Below are 23431 nucleotides of genomic sequence, written 5' to 3' on the forward strand. Positions count from 1 at the left end.
CCTGGGGAGGAGGGTGCAGTGGACGGGCCCCCGTATGAAGTGGGGAGGGGCGCATCCGGCTGGCCCTGTGGGCGCAGGAGTTCAGATCGTCCCAAGGCACCGCGGTGGGGCACGGTCTAGCGGGCCTGGGGCTACCGCGCGGGGGCGGACGACGACGTGGTCTCTTCGCCTTCGGCCGAGCTCGCTGGCCGACCCCTCGCTGCGCCCCGCCTCTCCGTGCGCGTACCCGGGGTTTCGCGGAGGCGGGTGGAAATGAGGCAAGTGGCTCTTGGCGACGGCTCCCGCGCGCCGGAAGTGACGGCACGCGGGAGAGCGTGTCCTCGGAAGTAGCCACTGCGCAGGCTCGCCGCAGACGGGGCGGCTGGGCGGGTCGCGCGGCCACTTCCGCTTCCGGTCCGTCGCCTCCTTTGGTTGCTTCCCGTCCGCTCGGCGGCTCCCCTCCCCCGCCCGGTTCTCCGCGCCCCGCCGGGGCGGCGGGGCCGTCGGCGTGCGGCCCTCCGTGCGTCCGCGCGTGCGCCTAAGCGCGGCTCCGCGTCCGCCGCTCGCGGCTCGGCGCGCGCCCCGCGACACCGAGGCCGAGCGGGGGCAGGGGGCTGCCCGCCATGACCCCCTGGAGCGCGGCGTGAGGGGGCCGAGGTGAGCGCGGGCCGGGGCGCGGCGGGCGGGCGCGCTCGGGCGTCTCCGTGGCCTTCGTGTGTCTGCTCCCGGCCGGCCTGGGCCGCCCGCGGCTCTTCGTCTCTCCTGCGTCTGCCTGTGTCTGTGTGTCAGTGCCGCTGCCTCCCGCGGGCCTCGCTTGTGCTCATGTCCGTGTCTGTTTCGGCGTTTTTGCAAAGCATTTGTCTCCGTGTGTCTGTTCCGGTCTCGTTCTGCCTTTCTGTCACGTTTCGGCGTCTGAGGGTCAGGATTAATGTTGGTGTCTCCGTTCGCTAGGTGTCTCTAGTCTCTGTGCATCTCTCCCCGCCGTCTTCCCATCTCATTTTTGTTCTGGTACCCGTGTCCTCCAAGCCCGAGTCCCTCTCCGCGGGTCTGTCGCTTGGTCTAGGGTCTGCCCCTTCCCCCAGGTTCTTGAGTTAGTTTTGGTGAAGAACCCGGCTCTGGAATCAGAGGTCCACTTTTTGCGAGCCTGTAAGATTTGTCAGGTGATTTATCACCAAACCTTAGTTTCCTAGTTTTTAAAATTAGTGTGTTTATGTTTCCTGCGTAATAGGGCAGCTTTGCCTAATAACGGAGGTGATGCTTTTAAGTGCCTCATCCTGGCGCGTAGTAAGTGTGTAGTTAACTGCTGGCAGCTCTGGTTTCCATTATTATTTGTAGATTTTTTTGTTCCACACAGATGACGTTTGACATCGTTTGATATCTGACTACCCTTTGGAGAATTTTGCCGTATGATTTATGTTTTATTCGATCTAGTAATTCTCTTTGGGCTAAGCAATTTTGAAAAACGTAGTCTTGTTTTAAGCAGTATCTGTGAAGTTTTAGTTTTGCTGTGAAGGTTGAATGTATCTTCTAACGCCCGTTAATATAAATACACGGTGTTAAGATAGCACATTTTCTGATGGCCATCCTTTTGGAAATAGTTCTGTTTTTTCTCTGACAATAATAGTAGCCAACGTTATTGAACTACTACCCACGGGGCGCAGTGCCAAGAACTTTATGTATCCATTGTATTTAATCAACAGTTCTGCCGGGTGGAATCTTTTCCTTCATTTCAGAGTTGAGCAAACTGAATCTCAGGGAGGCCAGAATTTGGACCCAGCTTTCGTGTTCTTCTCCATTTTTTTTGTCTCTTATTTCCCTGTCCCAGGTTACTGCCTCTTTGCGTTTCAGGGTCTCCGTCTTTTCTCGTTGCCCGCCTGCCTCACTCTCTTCCCATGTTTCTTTATCTGTTTCTCGTGTTTTTGTCTGCCCAGCTTTCTCTGTGCCTCTTTTTCTTCTCTTTCTTTCCCTTTCCTTTCAGTCTTCTACTGTTAGTTGTCAAATTAGCTCTTCGTCTTAGTGTGTCTGGCTGAGTCCGTCTTGGCACCCTGGCCATCCCTTTTCAGCTGTTCACATCTGTCTCCCAAGTGCCTGCCTTCCTGTGTTCAAGACAGGGGCCAGCTGCCTCCCCTGGGACTCAGGTTGTAGGAGATCTCCGTAGGTCTCTGCCTGTGGCTAGCATGCTGGAAAGGTTGTGGACGGTGTGGTCAGAGCCTGCTCTGCAACCGGGTTGCTCCGGAGGTGAGGCCTGTGCCTTGGGTTCCTCCCCTGTGAGGTGTTTGTGAATCACGGCGCCATAGGGATGACCGGAGTTACCGTGTGTAAGGCACTCAAGAGCACGCCTGGCACCGGGCAAGGACTGAGTGAGTGCTTGCTGTGATGGGCCTCACTGGCCTGATCCTCTTCTCCTCTTTTCTGTTTCTTTCCCATCACTCTCCTCTCGGCACAGGTTAACTTAAAAGTGTATGTCCTGGAGCCCAGGGTGGCCTGGGGTGGAGTCTGTGCCGCCATGCCTAGTGTGTGACCTTGGCTGGGTTGTTTCACCTACGTGAGCCTCTGCTTCCTCAGCTGTTAGAACCCCGCCCGCAGTGTTAAATGAGATAATGGATGTCTTGTGCTCCAGGAGTGCCTGGCACGAAGCTGGGGCCTAGCCAGCGGGCTTGTTCCTTATCTCTCCTCTGCGTTGGGACACCTCGTCCCCCTGGCATACCCCCTCCTGTCTATCTCTGCTCCCTTTGTCGGCCTCCTCCCTGTGTGTCCTTGTTTCTGCAGGGGATTCTGCCCCCCTCACTCCTGCTCCAGAGGTCTTTCCTGCCCTCCCTCCTTCCCTTCCTTCCTGCACGGTTTATTGAATGGCTCTTCCGGGTCAGCTCCTCTGATGGGAAAAGCCACGTCCAGACAAACGTGGTCTCTGGCCCCATGGGGCTCTCAGGGCGGCCTCAGCCACAGAGTCAGACAAACGAGTAGAAAATCACCAGGGCGAGTGAGCCTACCGACGAGGCCCCCTGGGGAATGGTGGCTGTGGTGTTGGGGTGGGGTGTTCCAGCGGAGCCCGCGGGTGGGTGCAAGGACCTCGTGAGGGGGACTGTCTCATGACACCACCCACGTGGATAGCGCGTTTCCTGTGCAGCAGCCTCCCTCCAGTTTTCTGGACTCCGAATGAAGCCCCATCTCGCAGAGGAGAACACTGCGGTGCGGGAGGTGCCAGGCTAGGAAGTGTTGGCTGGGGCGCGCCTCCTTCAGGCCTGTGGCCTGCCGCTGCACGCTCTGCCTCACTGAGCCGGGCCCTGGCAGGAAGGATCTGGGCACGACTGAGGAACTGAAAGGTGGATGGGGTGACTAAGGCAGAGGTTAACCAGGGCCAGAGCCTCGCAGGCCACAGTGGGGACCTGGTCCTCCACCCCACAGGCAGCGGGGAGCCGGGTGGCCGCAGATCCCGCTTGTGTTCCCAAAGGTCCTCTCCTTTCCCCAGATGCGGTGACCTGCCAGTCCCTGCCGCGGCCTCCCTCCTCCTGCCGCCCCGTCTCTGCACACCCCGGGGGGCCTGCCCCCCTCCCCACCGCCAGCCACCATGTCGACCTCCTCACTGCGGCGCCAGATGAAGAACATCGTCCACAACTACTCGGAGGCCGAGATCAAGGTTCGGGAGGCCACGAGCAACGACCCCTGGGGCCCGTCCAGCTCCCTCATGTCTGAGATTGCTGACCTCACCTACAACGTCGTCGCCTTCTCGGAGATCATGAGCATGATCTGGAAGCGGCTCAACGACCACGGCAAGAACTGGCGGCACGTCTACAAGGTCAGTGCAGGGTGCAGAGCTGGGTGGGGGCATGCCCACCAAGGGGCGTCCAGAGTTGGGCCGCCTTCCTGTTTTCCAAGAGGAGCTGGAGTTCGGTGTCTTTACGTAATTTATGTAAATTTCTCTCTTGTTCAGTGAAGGCAACAAAGAATTTTGGGCCTTGTGGTTTTTGAAGAAGTGGCACATTCTCAAGACTGATCCACTTAGAAGGCCTAAGTGGGTGCCCAGTGTCCACCCCTCCCTCAGAGGCGGCTGTGTCCCCAGCTTCTGTCCTCTCTTGATGATCTGTGCGTGGAAGTCCAGGCAGGTGGGCAGCTCCGGGCAGTTTTGGGGGCCACGGACTGGTTCTGTATCTTCGTTGCAGCGGTGGTCCTGTGGCTGTATGCAGTTACCAGAGCGCAAAGCAACGTGAAAGGAAGGGTGAATTTTACCGTGTGGAAGTCATACCCTAGTTTTAAAAAGGAAAACAGGCATACGTGTTAGGGATCGTTTCTCATCAGGACAACAAAGACTTGTCACTCTTTCTTTTTTTTAAACAATTTCCTGTCTACTGTCTGGGTTGATCATAATTGACATAGCCAGCTACCTGGTGCTGGAATTTTAAGTTGTTTGCAGTGTTCTGCTTTTACAAACAAGACAGCCATGAATGTCCGTGTATGTTTGCCATTTTCCAGAACTGGAATTTCTGGGCATGTGCCTGTGCCATTTTGATAAATGTGGCTAAAGTGCCCCCAGTGATACACGCACACGCCCCGATCCAGTGAACAGACAGAAGGACAGACCACAGGCTTTGGGTAAAGGGAACTCAGTTGCAGGCAGCGCTCAGTGGGTGGGTTTCTCGTTTGACTGCTGTTCTGGGGACCTGGGGCCTGGCGTCCCAAGGTGGGTCAAGAAGTGGTGAAGGGCCTGGGCTGGGGCAGGTGGCGAGGCCCCTCCCCCAGCACTGCGGCCTCAGGCCAGTCCCGGGACATCCCTCTGTGGGAGAGTCCGACTCCTGGGGCCCAGGGGTGTTGGTGAGTCCTTCTGTCGCTGTTCCTTCGGTAAAATGGCAGTTGAGGGCCTGCTCTGTATGTGGCGGTGGGCAAGGTGGGTGAGGCCCCTGGTCTCGTGGATGTGGACCGGGGGCATGTCTGTCCTCCGGAGGCTGGGGTGGGTCCCTGGTGGGTTCCAGGACGAGGAGCCTGAGACCTGGAGAGGTGGCGCTGCTTATGTTCCAGCCGGGATCTGAGGTCCGTTTGCTCTGGCTCCTTTCCACGCCCCTCCCTACAAGCCACGCTTGGGTCTTGGTCTTGGATTTGATTGAGTCATTTCTTGTGAAGGGAAAGGGCAGGCGGAGCTGGGGAGCCTTTGTGTGAGGTTGGGGGGAGGGGCAGAAGCTGGGTGGGGAGGGGCCCGGGCCAGGTGTGCGAGGGGAGGTGAGTCCTGAGAGGCCACAGGTGGCAGGTTCTTTGTGACCGGTGCCTGTGGGCGGAGAGCAGCAGAGGTACTTCTTCTAGGTGGGGGAACTGAGATGCAGAGGTTCAGGCCCGCCCTCGCTGTGGTGGGGCTGAGAGGGCCGTCCCTGAGCCCACCCTCTTGACTCCGGGCTGTGTCACCTGACTTCGCTGAGGAGTGCAGGGTCTCAGTCTTTATTTCTGAAAGCAGGGGTCAGTAAACTACAGCCCACGCGTCACACCTGGCCCTGCGCCTATGTTTGTAAGTAAAGCTTTATCACACGTGGCCTGGTGCAGGGCTGAGCTCTCAGGACCGGGAGTGCACGGCCTGAAATGCTGGCGGGTTTATCACCCGGCCCTTTACAGAGAAAGCTTGCTGACCCCTGTTTAAGCGGATGCTCGCATTCTGACGGCCCGGGACATCCTGGACCAGGCTGTTTTGGAAACCCGTGATGTTTTCCATCGAGGCGCATGTTCTGAGTGCACAGCCCAGCTGGCTCTTAGGTGTGTGCACCGCTTTGTAGCCACTTCCCAGGTGGAGATAGAGTATGTGTTCCCAGGAGGCACCGTGCCCGGCCTTCTGTCTGCTGAGATTGTTCCAGGCGTGGAGTCCTGTGGCCTGTGAGCCTTGGTGCCTGCTGTCTTTAGTCTTTGTTCGCCGTCACGTCTGGGGGGTTGACGTGTGGAGCAGCCACTCGTTCACGTACACGGCTGTGTGTGTGGGGCTCCTGTCATATGAACACGCCACGACTCATACGTGTGTATCTCCCCCCGTGGGGTGTTTGGGTTATTTCCATGTTCGCAGTCTTTAAACTGCAGTTCCGAAGTCCCCAGAGCTTTGAAAACGAAAGTTTTCAAAAGGCATTTGGCACCAAGGCCCCGTCTGGACTGTGGTGAGGTGGTCTACCTGGCATTTGAGGGTCCCACAGAGTGCGACCGTGGTGTCACCCTCCTCTGGGGGACTTCCGTTACACGTGGTGTGTGCAGTCTTTATGGCGCGAACTCGTGAAAATTCTGAATTCCAAAGCACCGCTGGCCCAGGGGTTCTGGAACCTGCCTTCCACACGCGGATGTGCTTTTTACTTCTTTCGGTTCTCCTCTAAGGCGTAAACATTTCTCAGTCAGTTAAAGACTAATCTCTAATTACAGAGGTGAATAGTGTCAACACACCTTCAGGACCCATGCCAGGTACGGGTCAGGCTCCCTGGGAAGGCTGAGGAGATGTGACCCTGGCGGATTCCGCTGTTCCGCTGTGGTTCAGACGGCTTCCCCGGGGTGGCCTGCCCCTCCCTCTCTGTTTTGTTCTGCTCTAGACCTAGGAGCCCTGGGTGGATCTGGGAACTCTGGGAGGCCCCTGGTGTCACCTGCAAAATCTAAGGTGTTCCCTTTTCCTGAGGACAGTGGCCATGGCCTCCCACAGAGCCTGAAAGGGGCCAGGACCCCTCACCTCACTCCCCAGACTGCCTGGATTCCAGGCTCTTCAGACCACAAAGGCCTTGCCTGGGGTGAGGAGTTGGGGGGGTATTTCCTATTAAACCTTGCTGAAAAGGGATTTGTTCCCATGTCGTAAAATGCAGAAAATCCCAAAGGGTGTTCCCTCTTCCCTGCCCACGTGGTCCTCCCTCGGGGTGCCCAGGCCTGGACGGGCCCTGCCGGCACGGCGTCTCCCTCCTCCGCCATTGTCTTCAGATTGTGCCCGGGCGGTGTGAAACTTTATGCGTGGGGTGACACTTTCCAGACTCACAGGGTGCTAGAGAAAGCGGGCGGATGTGTCGTGCACTGGGCACCCTGAGCGGGACCTAACAAGCTGCCTTCCGGCCGTGTGACCTTAGATCTTCGTTTTAATGAACAGAGCAGGGTCTGCACCGATCGCTTGGCGATCCCCACGTGGGCTGCGGTGATGCACCGGCCGTCTCCCCTTTCCCGGTGTTTATTGAGATACGCGTAGGTCACGTAACACACGATTCACCCTTTCAAAGTGCACAGCTTGGTGGCGTTAAGCACATTCACGGTGTTGTGCAGCCATCACCCCACCTAGGTCCAGAATATTTTCGTCCCCCTAGACAGAAGGGGGGATCTCCCTATCCCACTGAGAGTCACCCCCAAGTCCCCGGGCACACTTTGTGGGTTTGCCCACCCGGACATCTCCTGTGAATGGACTCTCGCACACTCTGCTCTTTGGGGCCTGGCTTCGGCCACCCCGCGTGGTGTCTTCAAGGTCCATCCCGGTGGCAGCTCGTGCTGCAGAGGGTGTGGGTGAGCTGGGCCTCGGGTGACAGTGCGTCCCCCCCTGCAGGCCATGACGCTGATGGAGTACCTCATCAAGACGGGCTCGGAGCGCGTGTCGCAGCAGTGCAAGGAGAACATGTACGCCGTGCAGACGCTGAAGGACTTCCAGTACGTGGACCGTGACGGCAAGGACCAGGGTGTGAACGTGCGCGAGAAGGCCAAGCAGCTGGTGGCCCTGCTGCGCGATGAGGACCGGCTGCGGGAGGAGCGTGCCCACGCGCTCAAGACCAAGGAGAAGCTGGCGCAGACCGCCACGGGTGAGCCAGGGTGTCCGGGCCCATCCCCTGCGTGCCCCCTCTGGTCTGTCTGGGGGCGGCCTGTGCCCGAGAGGGAGTGCGCGGTCCGGAGGAGGTTGCTGCCACCGCGGGAACTGTGCTCAGGCAGAGGGCAGGGGGCTGAGGCCCTAGGTGGCTGCACAGGACGGAGGAGGGCCAGAGCGGTGGCGAGCGGGACTCGGCTGGAGTTGGAGGAAGTGTAGGTGCTGGGTGGCGACCAGCGATTAGGAGGACAAGAGGTGACGTAGAGGAGATAGAAAGGGCGTCCTCCACGATGGGAGGTCCAGTTGTGTCGGGAAGCTTTCAGTTTTATATATGGGTGTGCAGGATTCTGAGTGCTCCTGGGAAGGGCCTTTTATGCTGGGACTGGGTGGGTGTCGAAGGTAGAAACATTCCCCAAGTGGTGTCGTGAGCGCGGGTGGAAGCCGTCTGTGCGTTTGAAGCGGGAAGGGTAGAGGTGGGAGTCATGCCGAGAGGTGGGCCTGGCAGCTCTACCTGGCAGCTCTCGGACCGGGGTGGGGGTGGGCTGGGGAGGCGGGACCGTGTAGGAGGCCCAAGCAGTTTCCAGGTGATGGAGGTGGTGTCTTGGTAGGTGGTCAGGATGGAGAGGCAACGTGTGATGGCGAGCGCTCCCTGGCCGGCAGGAGCGAGCCTGGGCCCATGTCTTCTCTCCATCCTTTCCTCATTCGCCCCTTGTCCCCCTTGTCCCGGGATGGGGCCGGGGGCCAGGTGTGCAGGCCGCTCCTCCCCCGGCATCCAGCCGCTGGCCCTAGCCCTGGAGACCGAGGCTCCAGGCTCCCCTCTGGGGGCTGTTGGGAGCTTTCCCACCTGGGGACCAGGGAGGAAGGCCCTCCGTCCCCCTGGGGCCTGAGATGGGGCCCCGAGACAGGCCACAAGGCATCTCTGACCCGGTGCGGGAATTTAGCTCACAGGCTCAGAGGTTCCCCAGGGCCCTCCCTCTTTATCAGCAGACTTTTGTCTTGGGCCATCAGGGCTGTCCTTCTTTAACCCTGTCCTTCCTGCAGGTGGGGCCGCCGCACCCCTCCGTGGGTTTGCATGCACACCACACCCCCTCCCTGACCATGGAGCCTGGGGTCTGGGTCCCACTGGGGATCTTGGGGGAGGGAGGCTAGGCCCGAGGGGAGGTGGGGGGTTTCAGACTCTGCCAGCCTGGCTGCCTGGGCCGTGGGTTCCCCTCTTCCATCTGGGCCTCAGCGTGTGTGTCCCCTCAGCCTCCTCCGCAGCCGTGGGCCCGGGGCCCCCGCCCGAGGCAGAGCAGGCCTGGCCGCAGAGCAGCGGGGAGGAGGAGCTGCAGCTCCAGCTGGCCCTGGCCATGAGCAAGGAGGAGGCCGACCAGGTACGGCCTGGCCACAGGGCGCGGGGCTGCCCGCCGTTCTGCCGTCCTTCTCCACGCCTCGCCCTCAGCCTCTGCCTGCCCCTCCTCTCCCGGTCTCCCTCCTCTGCTCGCCCTCTGCCCCGTCTTTCCCCGCTCCCTTTCCTCTCTGGGTGCTTGGCCTTCCTGGCCCTGCCCAGCCCGGCTCCCACCCACACCCCAGGCTTGTCTCTTTGCTGTTCTTCACCAGTTCGGGGACTACGTCTGTGTGTGTGTCTCTTGCTCTGCCCGAGCCTGGCTCTCTGTCTCCATCCTTGTGTGTGCTCGTCTCTCTCTCCCTGCCTCTGGGCCCCACCTGTCTCCCCCAGCCCCTCACACTCTCTCTCCCCCAGCCCCCGTCCTGCGGCCCCGAGGATGACGTCCAGCTCCAGCTAGCCCTTAGTTTGAGCCGTGAGGAGCACGATAAGGTCAGAGCAGCCTCCCCACCCCGAGGCTCCCCTGAGACCCTCCCCAGGTCCCCGCCTCCTCTCACCTTGAAGGGCCCCACCCCTACACATCCGTGCTGCAGCGTTTTCAGTGGGACCTTGTGTCTAATGGGTCCCCGGAAGGATACCCGGCACGTGAAGCAGATGCCTTGTGGCTGCTCTGGGTGGTGAGGGTGCTCTTCTCTCTCTCTGTCACAGCCCCAGGGCTCCACCACCTTCACCCCCTGCAGAAAACACCCGGAGTCAGGCGCCCCGTGCTTCCCCAGCCCGTTAGAGCAGCCCGGCCCGGCCCGTCCCGTCCTGGCCCCTGCACAGCACCCTCCCGTCATTGTTCCCCCCGCCCCGGCCTGAGACCCCGTGTCCCACCCCATCCCACACATCGTCCGCATCCCATTTTAATTTTCAGTCGCCATTGTCTGGGTGGGAGGGTTCGGGGCTGTCCATTTGGGGGTGGGGTAGGGGGAAGTGCAGTGTCAGCCCCATCGCTCAGAGTCTGACCCCTCCCCTGCCTGCTGCTTCTGGCCGGAACAGGAGGAGCGGATCCGCCGTGGGGATGACCTGCGGCTGCAGATGGCCATCGAGGAGAGCAAGAGGGAGACCGTGGGCCAGGAGGAGGTGAGTGTGGGCGCCAGGCCGGGCCTGGGTGGGTGGGCGGGCGGACTGGCGGGATAGCGTGTCCAGGCCGGCCTTGGCCGGAGGCCTCATCAGTGTCCGACGCAGCCCAGGAGGATCTCGGCCCTGCCCTGCCTGCTCCCCTGCCCCTGGGAAGGGGTGTGCAGGGTCTGCAGGGGCACCTCCCATCCAGAGCGAGCTGGGCTACCCCTGGGACGCGCATGGGGAGCTGCAGGTGCGGGGCCGAGGGCGACGGCTGCGGCCCTTGTCCTCACTCCGTCGGGGACTGGTCAGTGGCCTGGGCTGGGTGGGAAGCGGGTGTGTGGTGTTGTAGAGCCAGCCGACTGCTGTGCGGAGAGTGGACGGAGGGGCTGGGGGGAGGAGGGCCGGGGCGGGTGGGGAGGTGGACAGGGTGGAGCGTGTCAGAGGAACAAGCAGCTGGGTGTCTGCCCCCGCTCCCGTCCTCTCTGGGCGCTAGGAGGTCCCCTGGCGGTAGGTCTGCCTCACCTTGGCACCCGGCTCCCACTGCCCTTCCTGCTGTGTGGCTGTCCTGTCTCCCCCGGCATTCTCTCTCTCGGTCGGGGTCTGCCCCACTCCCCATTTTCTCTTTGTCCTCTTTCTTCCCTGCAGTCGTCCCTCATGGATCTTGCTGACGTCTTCACGGCTCCGGCTGCTCCGCAGGCCGCGGATCCCTGGGGGGGCCCAGTACCCATGGCTGCTGCCCTCCCCACGGCGGCCCCCACCTCGGACCCTTGGGGGGGACCCCCCGTGCCTCCTGCTGCTGATCCCTGGGGTGGTCCGGCTCCTACACCGGCCTCCGGGGACCCCTGGAGGCCTGCTGCCCCCACGGGGCCCCCGGTTGACCCTTGGGGTGGAACCGCGGCCCCTGTGGCTGGAGAAGGACCTACCCCCGACCCGTGGGGGAGCTCAGATGGTGAGTGCCCGCTGCCTCCCTGGCCCTGCGTGTGGCGTGCAGTCCTGGGGTGCCTGGGGGGGTGGGTGCCCAGCGGCTGTGGGGGCTGTAGGAGGCGGAGGGGGGTGCCTGGGTGAGGCACGCACGAGACCCCTCACCCCACCCTGGCCGGGGGCCTCTCGGGGGCTTTCTGGAGGCCTCAAGGCTGAGGAGGGCTTTGCCGGAAGGGGGCGCCTGGCAGTGTGAGCCGCAGGGCTGGAGGGTGGTGGGGACGTGGTGGGAGGGGCCTGAAGCCTCGGGGCTGCCTGGCTTTGGGGGGTGGGGTGGGCTGCCAGCCCCTCACCTGCCTTCTTCCTCACGCAGGAGGGGCCCCAGTCGGCGGACCCCCAGGCTCCGATCCCTGGGCCCCGGCCCCGGCCTTCTCAGACCCCTGGGGGGGGTCCTGTACCAAGCCCAGCGCCAATGGCACCGCAGGTACTGGGGGGTGGCCCGGGGGGGCCGGGCCTCGAGTGTGGGAGGAGTCGCGTCGCCTGGGCGCCTGGGGAAGCTGAGGGCACACCCTGACCCCACAGTGGTCGGGGGGTTTGACACGGAGCCCGACGAGTTCTCAGACTTCGAGCAACTGCGCACAGCCCTGCCAGCCTCTGGGAGCAGCACGGGTGAGTGTCCCCCCCAAGCCCAGGAGGCCTGTCCTTCAGGCTGGGCGGCTGCTTGAGGGTTGAGACACAGCAGGACGGCTGCAGCCCCCAGGTGGGCCCGGCCCCCAGGCCTCCCCCAGAGCTCTTGTAACAGCGTGACTGAGGTGGAGCTGGTCGTTCACCCATCGTAAAGAGGAACTTCTTACTTTGTTTTCAAATAACGTCAGACTTAGAGAAGAGGTGCAAAAATCGTACAGAGAATTCCCTTTCTCCAATTTCCCCAAATGCTGCTGTCACCCCGGAATGTTCCTTGGAGTGCAGTGCAGACTCCGGGGGCCTCCGGGCGGTGTGGCGCCTGGACTGGCCTGATGGCTGCCCCTCCCTCTGAGGACTGCACGCCTTTCCTCACCTGCCCACCGGCGTCCTGGGGCAGGGGTGTTCGTGCGCCCCTCTTCCTGGAGCTCCGAGCGCCTGTCTTCCGGCCAGAGTCCGGGCTGGCCTTTGTGTCTGCAGGTTGTCCTTGGGCTTGTCCTTGAGGTGAGACCCCGAGTCTGTGTGGTGTTGGGGGCTCTCTTCATAGTGCCCACATCCCTGCCCTGGGTAACATTCCTCTGGTCCCTTGGTTTTTCTGCGTCTTCGAGTGCAGCAGGCTTTGTGGAGGGAGCAGGCCTGGCACTAGTGCCTCCCCCACCCCAGGCTGACTGTAGGTTGCCATCCAGTCTTCTGCAGGTCTCACCCTTCCAGGCTTCTCTTCAGCTACATGTGTGCCTGTCTTTCAGTATCAGACGGGGTTCTTAAATCTTAAGAAACAAAAAATCAGGCCTCTCGCTAACGGCACATCACCCAGTCTCCTGGGACGGTGGGCACCTGCCACTGTCCCCCCGCGCGTCCCCTCGGGGCAGTCGTGACCCGTCGTGTGAGCGTCCCGAAAGCGGTGCTATTCTGCTGTCACCCGCTGGGGTCGGTCCCTGACCTGGAGGCTGTCAGAGGGTGGTCCTCCCGGCCTTGCCTCTTGACCTCACACCCGCATGGTTTGGCTCTGGGGCTGCCTCCTCAGGGTCCCCACGGCAGCCTCTCCCCTGAGCCCCCTCTGCGGCCCCTTCCAGGGGAGCTGGAGCTGCTCGCCGGAGAGGTGCCCGCTCGTAGTCCCGGTGCCTTCGACATGAGTGGGGTCGGGGGCTCTCTGGCCGAAGCTGTGGGGAGCCCCCCGCCTGCAGCCGCCCCGACGCCCACGCCGCCCACGCGGAAGACCCCTGAGTCGTTCCTGGGGCCCAATGCTGCCCTGGTAGACCTGGACTCGCTGGTGAGCCGGCCAGGCCCCACGCCGCCAGGAGCCAAGGCCTCCAACCCCTTCCTGCCGAGCGGTGAGTGTGGCCCGGGAGCAGGGGTGCTGGCCCGCCCGGCAGACCCGACTCGACTCCGCTCCCTGTCGTCTCCCCCCGCAGGAGGCCCGGCCACCGGCCCCTCCATCACCAACCCCTTCCAGCCCGCACCCCCCGCGACACTCACCCTGAACCAGCTCCGGCTCAGCCCCGTGCCCCCGGTCGCTGGAGCGCCGCCGACGTACATCTCTCCCCTTGGCGGGGGCCCTGGCCTGCCCCCCATGATGCCCCAGGGACCCCCAGCCCCCAACACTAATCCCTTCCTCCTATAATCCAGGGCGGGAGGGGGCTTCCCCCATTCCTGCTCCCTGGGCGACCAGTGTTGTGAGTGCATGTGAAGTGGGGGACCCCTGCCCCCACCCCAGCGTCCTTTCCCCTCCTGGGGCCCACTCACACTACACCATCTCCCCCCATTCCCGACCCTACCTCCCCGGAGAGAAACTGGACCTGGGGATGGGGAGGGGTGCGGCCGGAGGGGGACCCCTGCCCACGGCATTAGAAGGGGGAGGGACAGCGGGGGGTCCCCCCACCCATCTCCCTCCCTCCCAACTCCTGACTGGCCCCTCAATCAGTGTTTGAGCCTCCTCGTCCCCTCATGCACCCCTCGGTGAATCCTTGGTGATGATTTTGGCAACTTCGGGAATAAATGGCAATTCTTATGGGCGCGGTGCCCTCAAGTTCCCATTCATGGTTTCTGTGACTCCTTCACCTGGGGCACCCAGGGCTCCGAACCCATGGGCCTCCCGGGGGCAGTTGGGAGCTGGCGCCTCGTGGAAGCCTTGATTTCCCTGACCCTCTGGGTGCCGTTGGGTTCTGTGCTGAGGGAAGGAGGGGGCACTGAGTCCTGGTGGAGCTGTGGCCCACTCAGGGCCAGACAGTCACCCTTATGAGGGTCAGGAGTCCCTCTGGAGAGCTGATGGGGCCCTGGGCTGTGCCAGCGGACAGCACGTTGAGGTTGGGGTCCAGGGCTCATGAGTTGTCGGTGAGGACGGGGCAGTCCTTACCGAGGCGGCACGCACTTGACACACCTCAGACACGCTCCAGCCATCCTCCTGTGCCCAGCATGGCACCGCTGGAGACCCGCGTCGGCTGCTGCTGGCTGAGCTCGGAGACCACAGGTGCCTCCTGCCTGTTTGTTCTCTAGGCTGGGCCCCAGGGGGTCTGCAGGCCAGCTGGCAGGGTGAAGCCACTGTCGCCCCTAGGAGCAGCAAGCGTCGCCTGGTCCAGGCCCCGTAGTCCCAGCTGGGTGACGGGGGCTCCCTCCAGGCTCGTGGGGTCAGGTCCCCGCCCCGGTTTGTTCCCGAAGTGATTCCCTTTAACAGCTGGCTCAGGGGCCCATCCCATGGGCCGGGCACCATGGGACCAACTGGCCTTTGTTCTTTCCCAGGAGGTGCCCTGGCATGGGGCGAGCGAGGGCACAGGTACATGCAGACCACCGGGGGCCAGAGGGTGTGCCCAGGCTGGCCTGCACTGACCTGCCTCCAGTGGCGCCCACTTCCCACGGTGTGGGGGGGTGACTGGGGAACCTCAGACACGGCTGTGGCACGGTGGCCCCGATGGGTCCTAGAACAGGAGCGAGTGTACACGTCAGAGGCGGGGGTTAGAATCAGTGGCCCTGGACTGGTCAGGTCAGGCTCCCTCCTGCGCACCTGTGGTGATTGGAGCTTTGTGGGGTCCGGATAGATGGAAGAGGGGACCACCACCCTTCCCCAAGGAGGACGGGGCCCAGGGAACTCGGTCCAGTCGGTTGGTTCAGGACTCAAGGTGCTGTGTCTCTTGGGCTTACGTGGTGTGGGGGGCGGGCTCCTGGCCACCTGGACTGTGGGAGTTGGGAGGTGGCCCGGGGGGGGCAGTGGGGCAGTTGCCAAGGGCAGGGGTACCATCCTTGGGGGCCATCCTGATCCCTGCTCCTGACTCGGGCTCCTGAGCCCTCCTGTTCCAGCCCCTGGGGTCCCCGAGGACCCTCCCCCTCCAGACACGAGCCAGACCCTCTGTGTTCACTGGGCGTGATGCCGCAGAGCCTGCCCGCCACCTCTTAAAAAATGCAGAGGAAGGCAATGACGGGAATGTGGGACTTCAGTTTACGCTAGTGGAAGGGTTAAAGGTTACAGACTGCAGTCTTTCTGGTGGTTTCCTTATTTGTCAAAACGAGGAGAAACCACCACAACCCGGGCAGCCACGTGCCCATGAGGCAGCATCACCTCCCGGGCGTCCTCCTTTTCATTCCTTACAGCGTGAAGTACACAGGAGCTCCAGAACCTTGGGTCTCCTCGTGTATCACGCTTTCCAGAGTGTTCCGGCCACCAACTCTCAGTGGGAGCTGCCGCCTGAGGGCGCCCGCCTCGTAGGCCCGAGCGTTTGGTCTGTAGTGACTCGTCCCTTCCTGGTGGTTCACGCCCGCCGCCCGGGCCGTTGTGCGTGCGCCTGCAACCAGGCGTCTGTGTCCAGGGGTTTGAAGGGACAAGCCCCCACCCAGGGCTGTTCTGATTTAGGATCGGGGAGCGGCTTGTGGGCCTGTGGCCAGCAGGTGGCGCCAGAGACCGAGGGCGGCGGGCGCGGAGGCGACGCAGGGCCGCTGGGCGCCAGCGCTGGACACGCTTCCTCTCCCAGGCACCCTGGTCCCCTGGCCCGTCTGCACGTACGCCCTCAGCACGTCCCCACACTCACCTGCACCCTCCCTCTCACCTGCCCCTGCAGATGCCCCCTTCTCACGCAGGTGCACGTCCGTACTGACCGCCCTGCGCTGCACAAGCTCACAGGGTTTCAGTCTCACCCCGTCTTAATTTTTCTCACACGGAAACTCCAGTTCAGGCCCAGACTCGGCCTCAGCCAGACTCTGCCTTTGCCCCCCGTTTCCTTTAAAGCAGAAATACTTTTCAGAACGGTCTGCTCTCTGCAGAACGCCCGTCCGTCTCCTGCCACACTGGAACCAACGCCCTCATTCCTGCTTTGAGTCGGTGTAACCAGACCTTTACTGTGCGGGAGTGAAACCCACACACGTCAGCTGATGCCCCAATTCAGGGGTCTGCGCCCTGCGGTTGGAGGGTGGGAAGGGACGCTCACTGTGTAGAGTTTTACTGGCATGCAGCCACACCCGTCCTCTAGGGCAGCGTTGAATAGGTGTCTTAGAGACCCTCCGGCCTAAAGTATTTTCTACCTGACTGAGGAAAAGCTTGCTCCCAGCAGCGCCTTGTACCTTGCGGGAATTCTAGTGCCCACCAGCCATACCAGCTGAAAGCCCACAGGGCCCCCAGCCCCCGGGACAACCATAGGTTTCCCAAGAGCTTTTCAGCAAGTTCTTTTTGCTGTCTTTCGTTTCCTATTGAGTGTGTCTTCCTGCTCTTATTCTACTTCTAGGGCAAATTCTTTGTTTCATCCACATCAGTTTACTTCCGTTCGAACACTTATAATTTCCAAGAGTACTATTTAACGTTTGCTCCTTAAAATACGATTTTAGTGGACGTTTTCAAGCACACAAAACTGTAGATAACAGGGTCATCACTTGCTCCCCCCCCCGCAGCTGGGGAACTCGTGTCTGCCCTCAACCATCGTTTACATCCAGGAGATCTAGTTTCATCTACACACCCCCTCGCAGCCCCTTCCCCTGGAGAATTTTAAAATGATAATTGTACCCTGGCTGGGAACAGTTTGGTGTTAGTGCATATATGGGGGGGGAAGGGACCGTGTAGCAGTTAACCCGACACATTCAAAGGGGAATAAACAATGGGGGAGAGGTTCACGATAGGACTGTGGCAGAATTGCTTCCCTGTTGCCTTTCGGAATGTTCCAACTGATGACTTCAAATCGCCTCACTTCAATCACGCAGGCAAACCTGATTAAGCCTCATTAACTTCAATCATTATAAAGGCAAATGACGATTATTTGAGAATGTGAATTAAACAGAAGACAAATACTAAAAATGGTACCATGATGAATGTAGTTTAATCTCCACTCATATCCCCTTTCCCTGGGTGGCACACCTGCAGCGACAGACTCACCAGTCTCTAAAGAACTGCGCCCCCCCACCCCCACCCCTCCCATAGCAGCAAACTACTGACTGGTAGAAAATATTTGTGAATCTTATACTGAAAAGGATTTAATATCCAAAATATATAAAATACTCTGAAAAACTAACAACAAAACCAACCCCAGGGTTGGGACTTCCCTGGTGGTGCAGTGGTTAAGAATCCACCTGCCAATGTAGAGGACACGGGTTTGAGCCCTGGTCTGGGAGGATCCCACACTGGAGCAACTAAGCCCATGTGCCACAACTACTGAAGCCCAGGTGCCTAGAGCCCATGCTCCACAACAAGAGAAGCCACCGCAATGACAAGCCTGCGCACCGCAACAAAGAGTAGCCCCCGCTCGCCGCAACTAGAGAAAGCCCATGCACAGGAGCAAAGACCCAGTGCAGCCAAAAATAAAATATAAATACATTTAAAAAACCAACCCCATACAAAAACGTGCAAGGACTTGAATAGACATTTTTCCAAAGATAAACTGCCAGTAAATACTTGAAAAGATGCTCAACATCATTAGCCATTGGGGAAGTGCAAATCAAAACGCAGTGAGACAATGTTCATTGCACCACTATTTACAATAGCCAGGACATGGAAGCAACCCAAGTGTCCATCGACAGATGAATGGATAAAGATGTGGCACACATATACAATGGAATATTACTCAGCCATAAAAAGAAACAAGATTGAGTTATTTGTAGTGAGGTGGATGGACCTAGAGTCTGTCATAGAGTGAAGTAAGTCAGAGAAAAACAAAATACCATATGCTAACACGTATATATGGAATCTAAAAAAAAAAAAAAAAAGGTTCTGAAGAACCTAGGGGCAGGACGGGAATAAAGACGCAGACATAGAGAATGGACTTGAGAACGTGGGGAGGGGGAAGGGTAAACTGGGACGAAGTGAGAGAGTAGCACGGACATATCTACACTACCAAATGTAAAATAGATAGCTAGTGGGAAGCAGCCACATAGCACAGGGAGCTCAGCTCGGTGCTTTGTGACCACCTACAGGGGTGGGATAGGGAGGGTGGGAGGGAGACATAAGAGGGAGGGGATATGGGGATATATGTATGCGTATAGCTCATTCACTTTGTTATACAGCAGAAACTAACACAACAATGTAAAGCAATTATACTCCAGTAAAGATGTTAAAAAAAAAACAAAACAGTGAGATACCACCTCACACCTGCTAGGATGGATATAGTCAAGAAAGGGGAAATAACAAGTATTGCAGAAGATGTGGAGAAACTGGAATGCTTGCTCATTGCTGGTGGGAATATAAAATATTGCAGCAGCTGTGGAAAAGTTTGGCGATTTCTCAAAAGGTTAAACATAGAGATACCATATGACACAGCAATTTCTCCTAGGTATATATCCAACAAAACTGAAAGCGGGGATTTGACAGATACTTGGACACCCATGGTCATACCAGCACTATTCACAATAGCCAAAAGATGAAAACAACGCAAGTGTCCATCAGCGACTGAATGAATAAATGAAATCTTTTATGTACATAGAATGGACTAGATTTCAGCCATAAAAGCGAAAGTTTGATATCTGCTACAAGGTGGGACAACTTTGAAAACATTTCAGTTAGAGAGACAAGGCAGATGCAGAAGGACAAATACTATATGACTTCACTTATATGAAGTACCTGGAACAGGCAATCCATAGAGACAGTGAGTAGAATAGAGGGCCCTTTGGGCTGAGAGAAGGGCGAGTGATTCTTTTAATGATACCAAGTCTTGGGTATAGGAAGTGGTAATGGCTGTATGCATTGTGAATGTGTTTAATGTCACTGCATTATACACTTAAGGATGGTTAAAATCATAAGTATGAAGTTATGCATGTTTTATAACAAAGTTTATAACAATGGGTAACTGGTAAATGATGACTAAATGCAGTAATTGTGGATGTTATAGAAGCTGACATATACATTTAACATTTCAACCGTGATTTCAACAACTCCCAAGCAGACCCTAGGAGTTCTAGGATCCCTAAGGATCAACAGGAAGGGGGTAAAAGTGGGGAAACATAAAGCCAAAATATGAATGTCCTGCATTAACCACAGACGAGAATCTATAAAAGTAGTGGTATAAAAAACGAAAATGGAATTTAGTATGTAAAAGTTGACAAAGGTGACCACCAGCATTAGGATGGTGTGGGTGGCTCTGGTCTCCGGGGGACATTTGTGGTAGCCAGTGGGGGTGTGAATATACTGCACACTCTCCTGTGGTGTCTGTGCAGGAGAAGCACCATGTAGCCACTGGACCAGATCATAAGGCCAATAAACATGGCATCAGAGATGGACCACAGGATGACAATGTCTGCAAAGGGACTTGAGGATGAACAGAGCCACTACCCTTGGTTGTCGGTTTCATTTCCCATGTACTGTGGACCAGTGACTGTCACAGAAACAAAGATATTCATTAAGACCCTCAGCATCCAGCAGGTGCAACAGGAAGGACCACTGACCTTGGGGGCTCTATTTCTGAGCATCACCCACTCCCCTCCCCTCCCCTGGGGATGAGGGTGAAGGACTGATAGGTGCTCAGGATACAGGTGGAGCACAGGGTGGTGCTGCGAGCCACTCTCTTTATATAATATACAAATTTACACCCAAGACTGGACAGGGAGTTCCTTGAAACAAAAGCTGCCACTTTGTGGGGAATCCCAGAGGAGAGAAGAACCAGGAAATTAGCCACAGCCATGCGGGTGGGCCTCTGCTTGTGGCCAAGCAAGATTGGAGAGACGCTGTGGAAGAAAATGATGACATTGGCTGGAGACCCAACCGCTATCTGTATAAGATACATGGTTTTTCAGAGCTGCCTGGTTTGCAGTTCTTAGGACATCTTTCTGAAAAGACATGGAGAGGGCTTCAAAGTGGCCTGAAGCAGAAAGGAGGCTGTGCTGGCGCTGACATCAGCAGCCTTCTTACATAACCAACATTGGGAAGGGATTCTCACTCTTTTCTTCTCCTGAGAAAGAAAGACACCATCATACTCCAGAGAAATGGCTTTACCTGGAGAACATACACCTGACATCAGTTATAACTTTCACCATTATTATTTTGTATTTATTACTCTTCACCTGTATCAATATGTCCTGTTCTCCCCCTTCATGTAAGGTCCATGAACTTAGGAACCATGTCTGTCTTGTTCAACAGCACTGTTGACACATAATAGGTGTTAAATAAAATGTACTGAGTACATGAATAATTGACAGGAGACAAAGAACGTACTCTACCCCTCTTAGAATTCATGATCATCCTGAATATTTCAAGAATGTATCGGGATTCAAGATGGAAGAGGAGTAGGTGGACATGGAGTTCCTCTCTCTCTACACTTGCAGCAGGAATACATCTATAGATGCAACAGTTCTCACAGAACACCGGCTGAAAACTAGCAGAAGACCTTGGACTCCAGAAAGGACTATAAAGATCCCTTCATAACTGGAAGGGAAGCATTTGAGGCTGTCAGGAGAGGGTGAAGCAGCCGATCTATGGCAGACCGGACAGAGTGAGAACTACACAGACGGTCCATACCACGGCCCTACATGCCCCCAGACTGGGACGTGTGTTCACAGGCTGCCCCTCCAAGAGAGAGGACGTGTGTGCACCAGTCTGCATGGGGAAGCAGTAGGGACAGAGCCCAGCACCACCTCCTGGTTCTCCCTCCAGGGAAGCCAGGAAAACAAGAACTAGCAAGAGCTTGACAAATGCCTGGCTTCGAATTGGAGACCATTCACCTGCCTATTGCTTCATTCCTGGAAATTTCACTGCAACTAAGTGAGAAAAAAAACATACCTGAAAGAAAGAAAACAAAGAACAGAAATACCCCAGAATTCCTAAAGAACAGGTCTTGGTGCTCTGGCCGGGTGTCAGGCCTGAGCCTCTGAGGTGGGAGAGCAGAACTCCAGACACTGGTCCACCAGAGACCTCCCGGCCCCATGTAATATCAAACGGTGAAAGCTCTCCCAGAGATCTCCATCTCAACGCTAAGACCGAGCTCCCCTCAATGACCAGCAAGCTACAGTGCTGGACACTCCATGCCAAACAACTAGCAAGACAGGAACACAACCTCACCCATTAGTAGACAGCCTGCCTAAAATCATAATAAGGTCACACGTACCCCCAAACACACCACCAGACCCGGTCCTGCCCACCAGAAAGACAAGATCCAGCTTCATCCACCAGAACACAGGCACTAGTCCCCTCCACCAGGAAGCCTACACAACCCACTGAACCAAGCTTACCCACTGGAGGCAGACACCAAAAACAATGGGAACTATGAACCTGCAGCCTGTGAAACGGAGACCCCAAACACAGTAAGTTAAGCAAAATGAGAAGACAGAGAAATACACAGCAGATGAAGGAGCAAGGTAAAAACCCATCAGACCAAACAAATGAAGAGGAAATAGGCAGTCTACCTGAAAAAGAATTCAGAGTAACGACAGTAAAGATGATCCAAAATCTTGGAACTAGAATGGAGAAAATACAAGAAACGTTTAACAAGGACTTAGAAGAACTAAAGAGCAAACAAACAATGATGAACAACACAATAAATGAAATTAAAAATTCTCCAGAAGGAATCAATAGCAGAAAAACTGAGGCAGAAGAATGGATAAGTGACCTGGAAGATAAAATAGTGGAAATAACTACCACAGAGCAGAATAAAGAAAAAAAGAATGAAAAGAATTGAGGACAATCTCAGAGACCTCTGGGACAACATTAAATGCACCAATATTTGAATTATAGAGGTTCCAGAAGAAGAAGAGAAAAAAAAAAAGGGACTGAGAAAATATTTGAAGATATTAAAGTTGAAAACTTCCCTAATATAGGTAAGGGAGTAGTCAATCAACTCCAGGAAGCACAGAGAGTACCATACAGGATAAATCCAAGGAGAAACATGCCAAGACACATATTAATCAACCTACCAAAAATTAAACACAAAGAAAAAATATTAAAAGCAGCAAGGGAAAAGCAACAAACGATGTACAAGGGAATCCCCATAAGGTTAAGAGCTGATCTTTCAGCAGAAACTCTGCAGGTCAAAAGGGAGTGGCCGGACATATTTAAAGTGATGAAAGGGGAAAACCTACAACCAAGATTACTCTAGCCAGCAAGGATCTCATTCAGATTCAACGGAGAAATTAAAAACCTCACAGACAAGCAAAAGCTAAGAGAATTCATCACCACCAAACCAGCTCTACAACAAATGCTAAAGGAAGTTCTCTAGGCAGAAAACACAAGAGAAGGAAAAGACTTACAATAACAAACCCAAAACAATTAAGAAAATGGTAATAGGAAGATAAATATCGATAACCACCTTAAATGTAAATGGATTAAATGCTCCAACCAAAAGACACAGACTGGCTGAATGGATACAAAAACAAGACCCATACATATGCTGTCTACAAGAGACCCACTTCAGACCTAGGGACACATGCAGACTAAAAGTGAGGGGATGGAAAAAGATATTGCATGCAAATGGAAATCAAAAGAAAGCTGGAATAGCAATTCTCATATCAGACAGAATAGTCTTTAAAACAAAGACTGTTACAAGAGACAATGAAGGACACTACATAATGACCAAGGGATCAATCCAAGAAGAAGAAGATACAACAATTGTAAATATTTATGCACCCAATATAGGAGCACCTCAGTATATAAGGCAAATGCTAACAGCCATAAAAGGGGAAATTGACAGTAACACATTCATAGTAGGGGACTTTAACACCCCACTTTCACCAATGGACAGATGATCCAAATTGAAAATAAATAAGGAAACACAAGCTTTAAATGATACATTAAACAACATGGACTTAACTGACATTTATAGGACATTCCATCCAAAAACAGCAGATTACACTTTCGTCTCAAGTGCTCATGGAACATTCTCCAGGGTAAATCATAACTTGGGTCACAAATCAAGCCTTGGTCAATTTAAGAAAACTGAAATCGTATCAAGTATCTTTTCTGACCACAATGCTATGAGACTAGATATCAATTACAGGAAAAATTCTGTAAAAAATACAAACACATGGAAGCTAAACAATACACTACTAAATAACCAAGAGATCACTGAAAAAATCAAAGAAGAAATAAAAAAATACCTAGAAACAAATGACAATGAAAACACGACAACCCAAAACCTATGGGATGCAGCAAGAGCAGTTCTAAGAGGGAAGTTTATAGCAATACAAGCTCACCTTAAGAAACAAGAAACATCTCGAATAAACAACCTAACCTTACACCTAAAGCAATTAGAGAAAGA

General features: G+C 56.3%; 1 protein-coding gene across 5 annotated transcripts; it reads left to right on the top strand.

The window, feature by feature from the left end:
- Nucleotides 1–387: 387 nt before the first annotated feature.
- EPN1 (epsin 1) lies at nucleotides 388–13819 on the top strand. Of its 5 annotated transcripts, none has more exons than XM_073796234.1 (11): nucleotides 388–636; nucleotides 3449–3775; nucleotides 7505–7754; nucleotides 9005–9129; nucleotides 9498–9572; nucleotides 10122–10205; nucleotides 10833–11136; nucleotides 11479–11589; nucleotides 11688–11774; nucleotides 12075–12290; nucleotides 12860–12997. In XM_073796234.1, exons 2-10 carry the CDS (start codon nucleotides 3548–3550, stop codon nucleotides 12287–12289), a joined length of 1479 nt encoding a protein of 492 aa, XP_073652335.1. In that variant the 5' UTR covers nucleotides 388–636; nucleotides 3449–3547; the 3' UTR covers nucleotide 12290; nucleotides 12860–12997. The 5 variants fall into 5 exon arrangements, with proteins under 5 accessions (XP_073652335.1, XP_073652336.1, XP_033702078.1 ...); XM_073796235.1 differs by having other exon boundaries at nucleotides 12811–12865; XM_033846186.2 differs by lacking the exon at nucleotides 12075–12290 and adding an exon at nucleotides 13199–13819 and having other exon boundaries at nucleotides 391–636; nucleotides 12860–13117.
- Nucleotides 13820–23431: the final 9612 nt, after the last annotated feature.

Source organism: Tursiops truncatus, chromosome 19 (assembly GCF_011762595.2).
Source record: "Tursiops truncatus isolate mTurTru1 chromosome 19, mTurTru1.mat.Y, whole genome shotgun sequence".
Taxonomy (NCBI): domain Eukaryota; kingdom Metazoa; phylum Chordata; class Mammalia; order Artiodactyla; family Delphinidae; genus Tursiops; species Tursiops truncatus.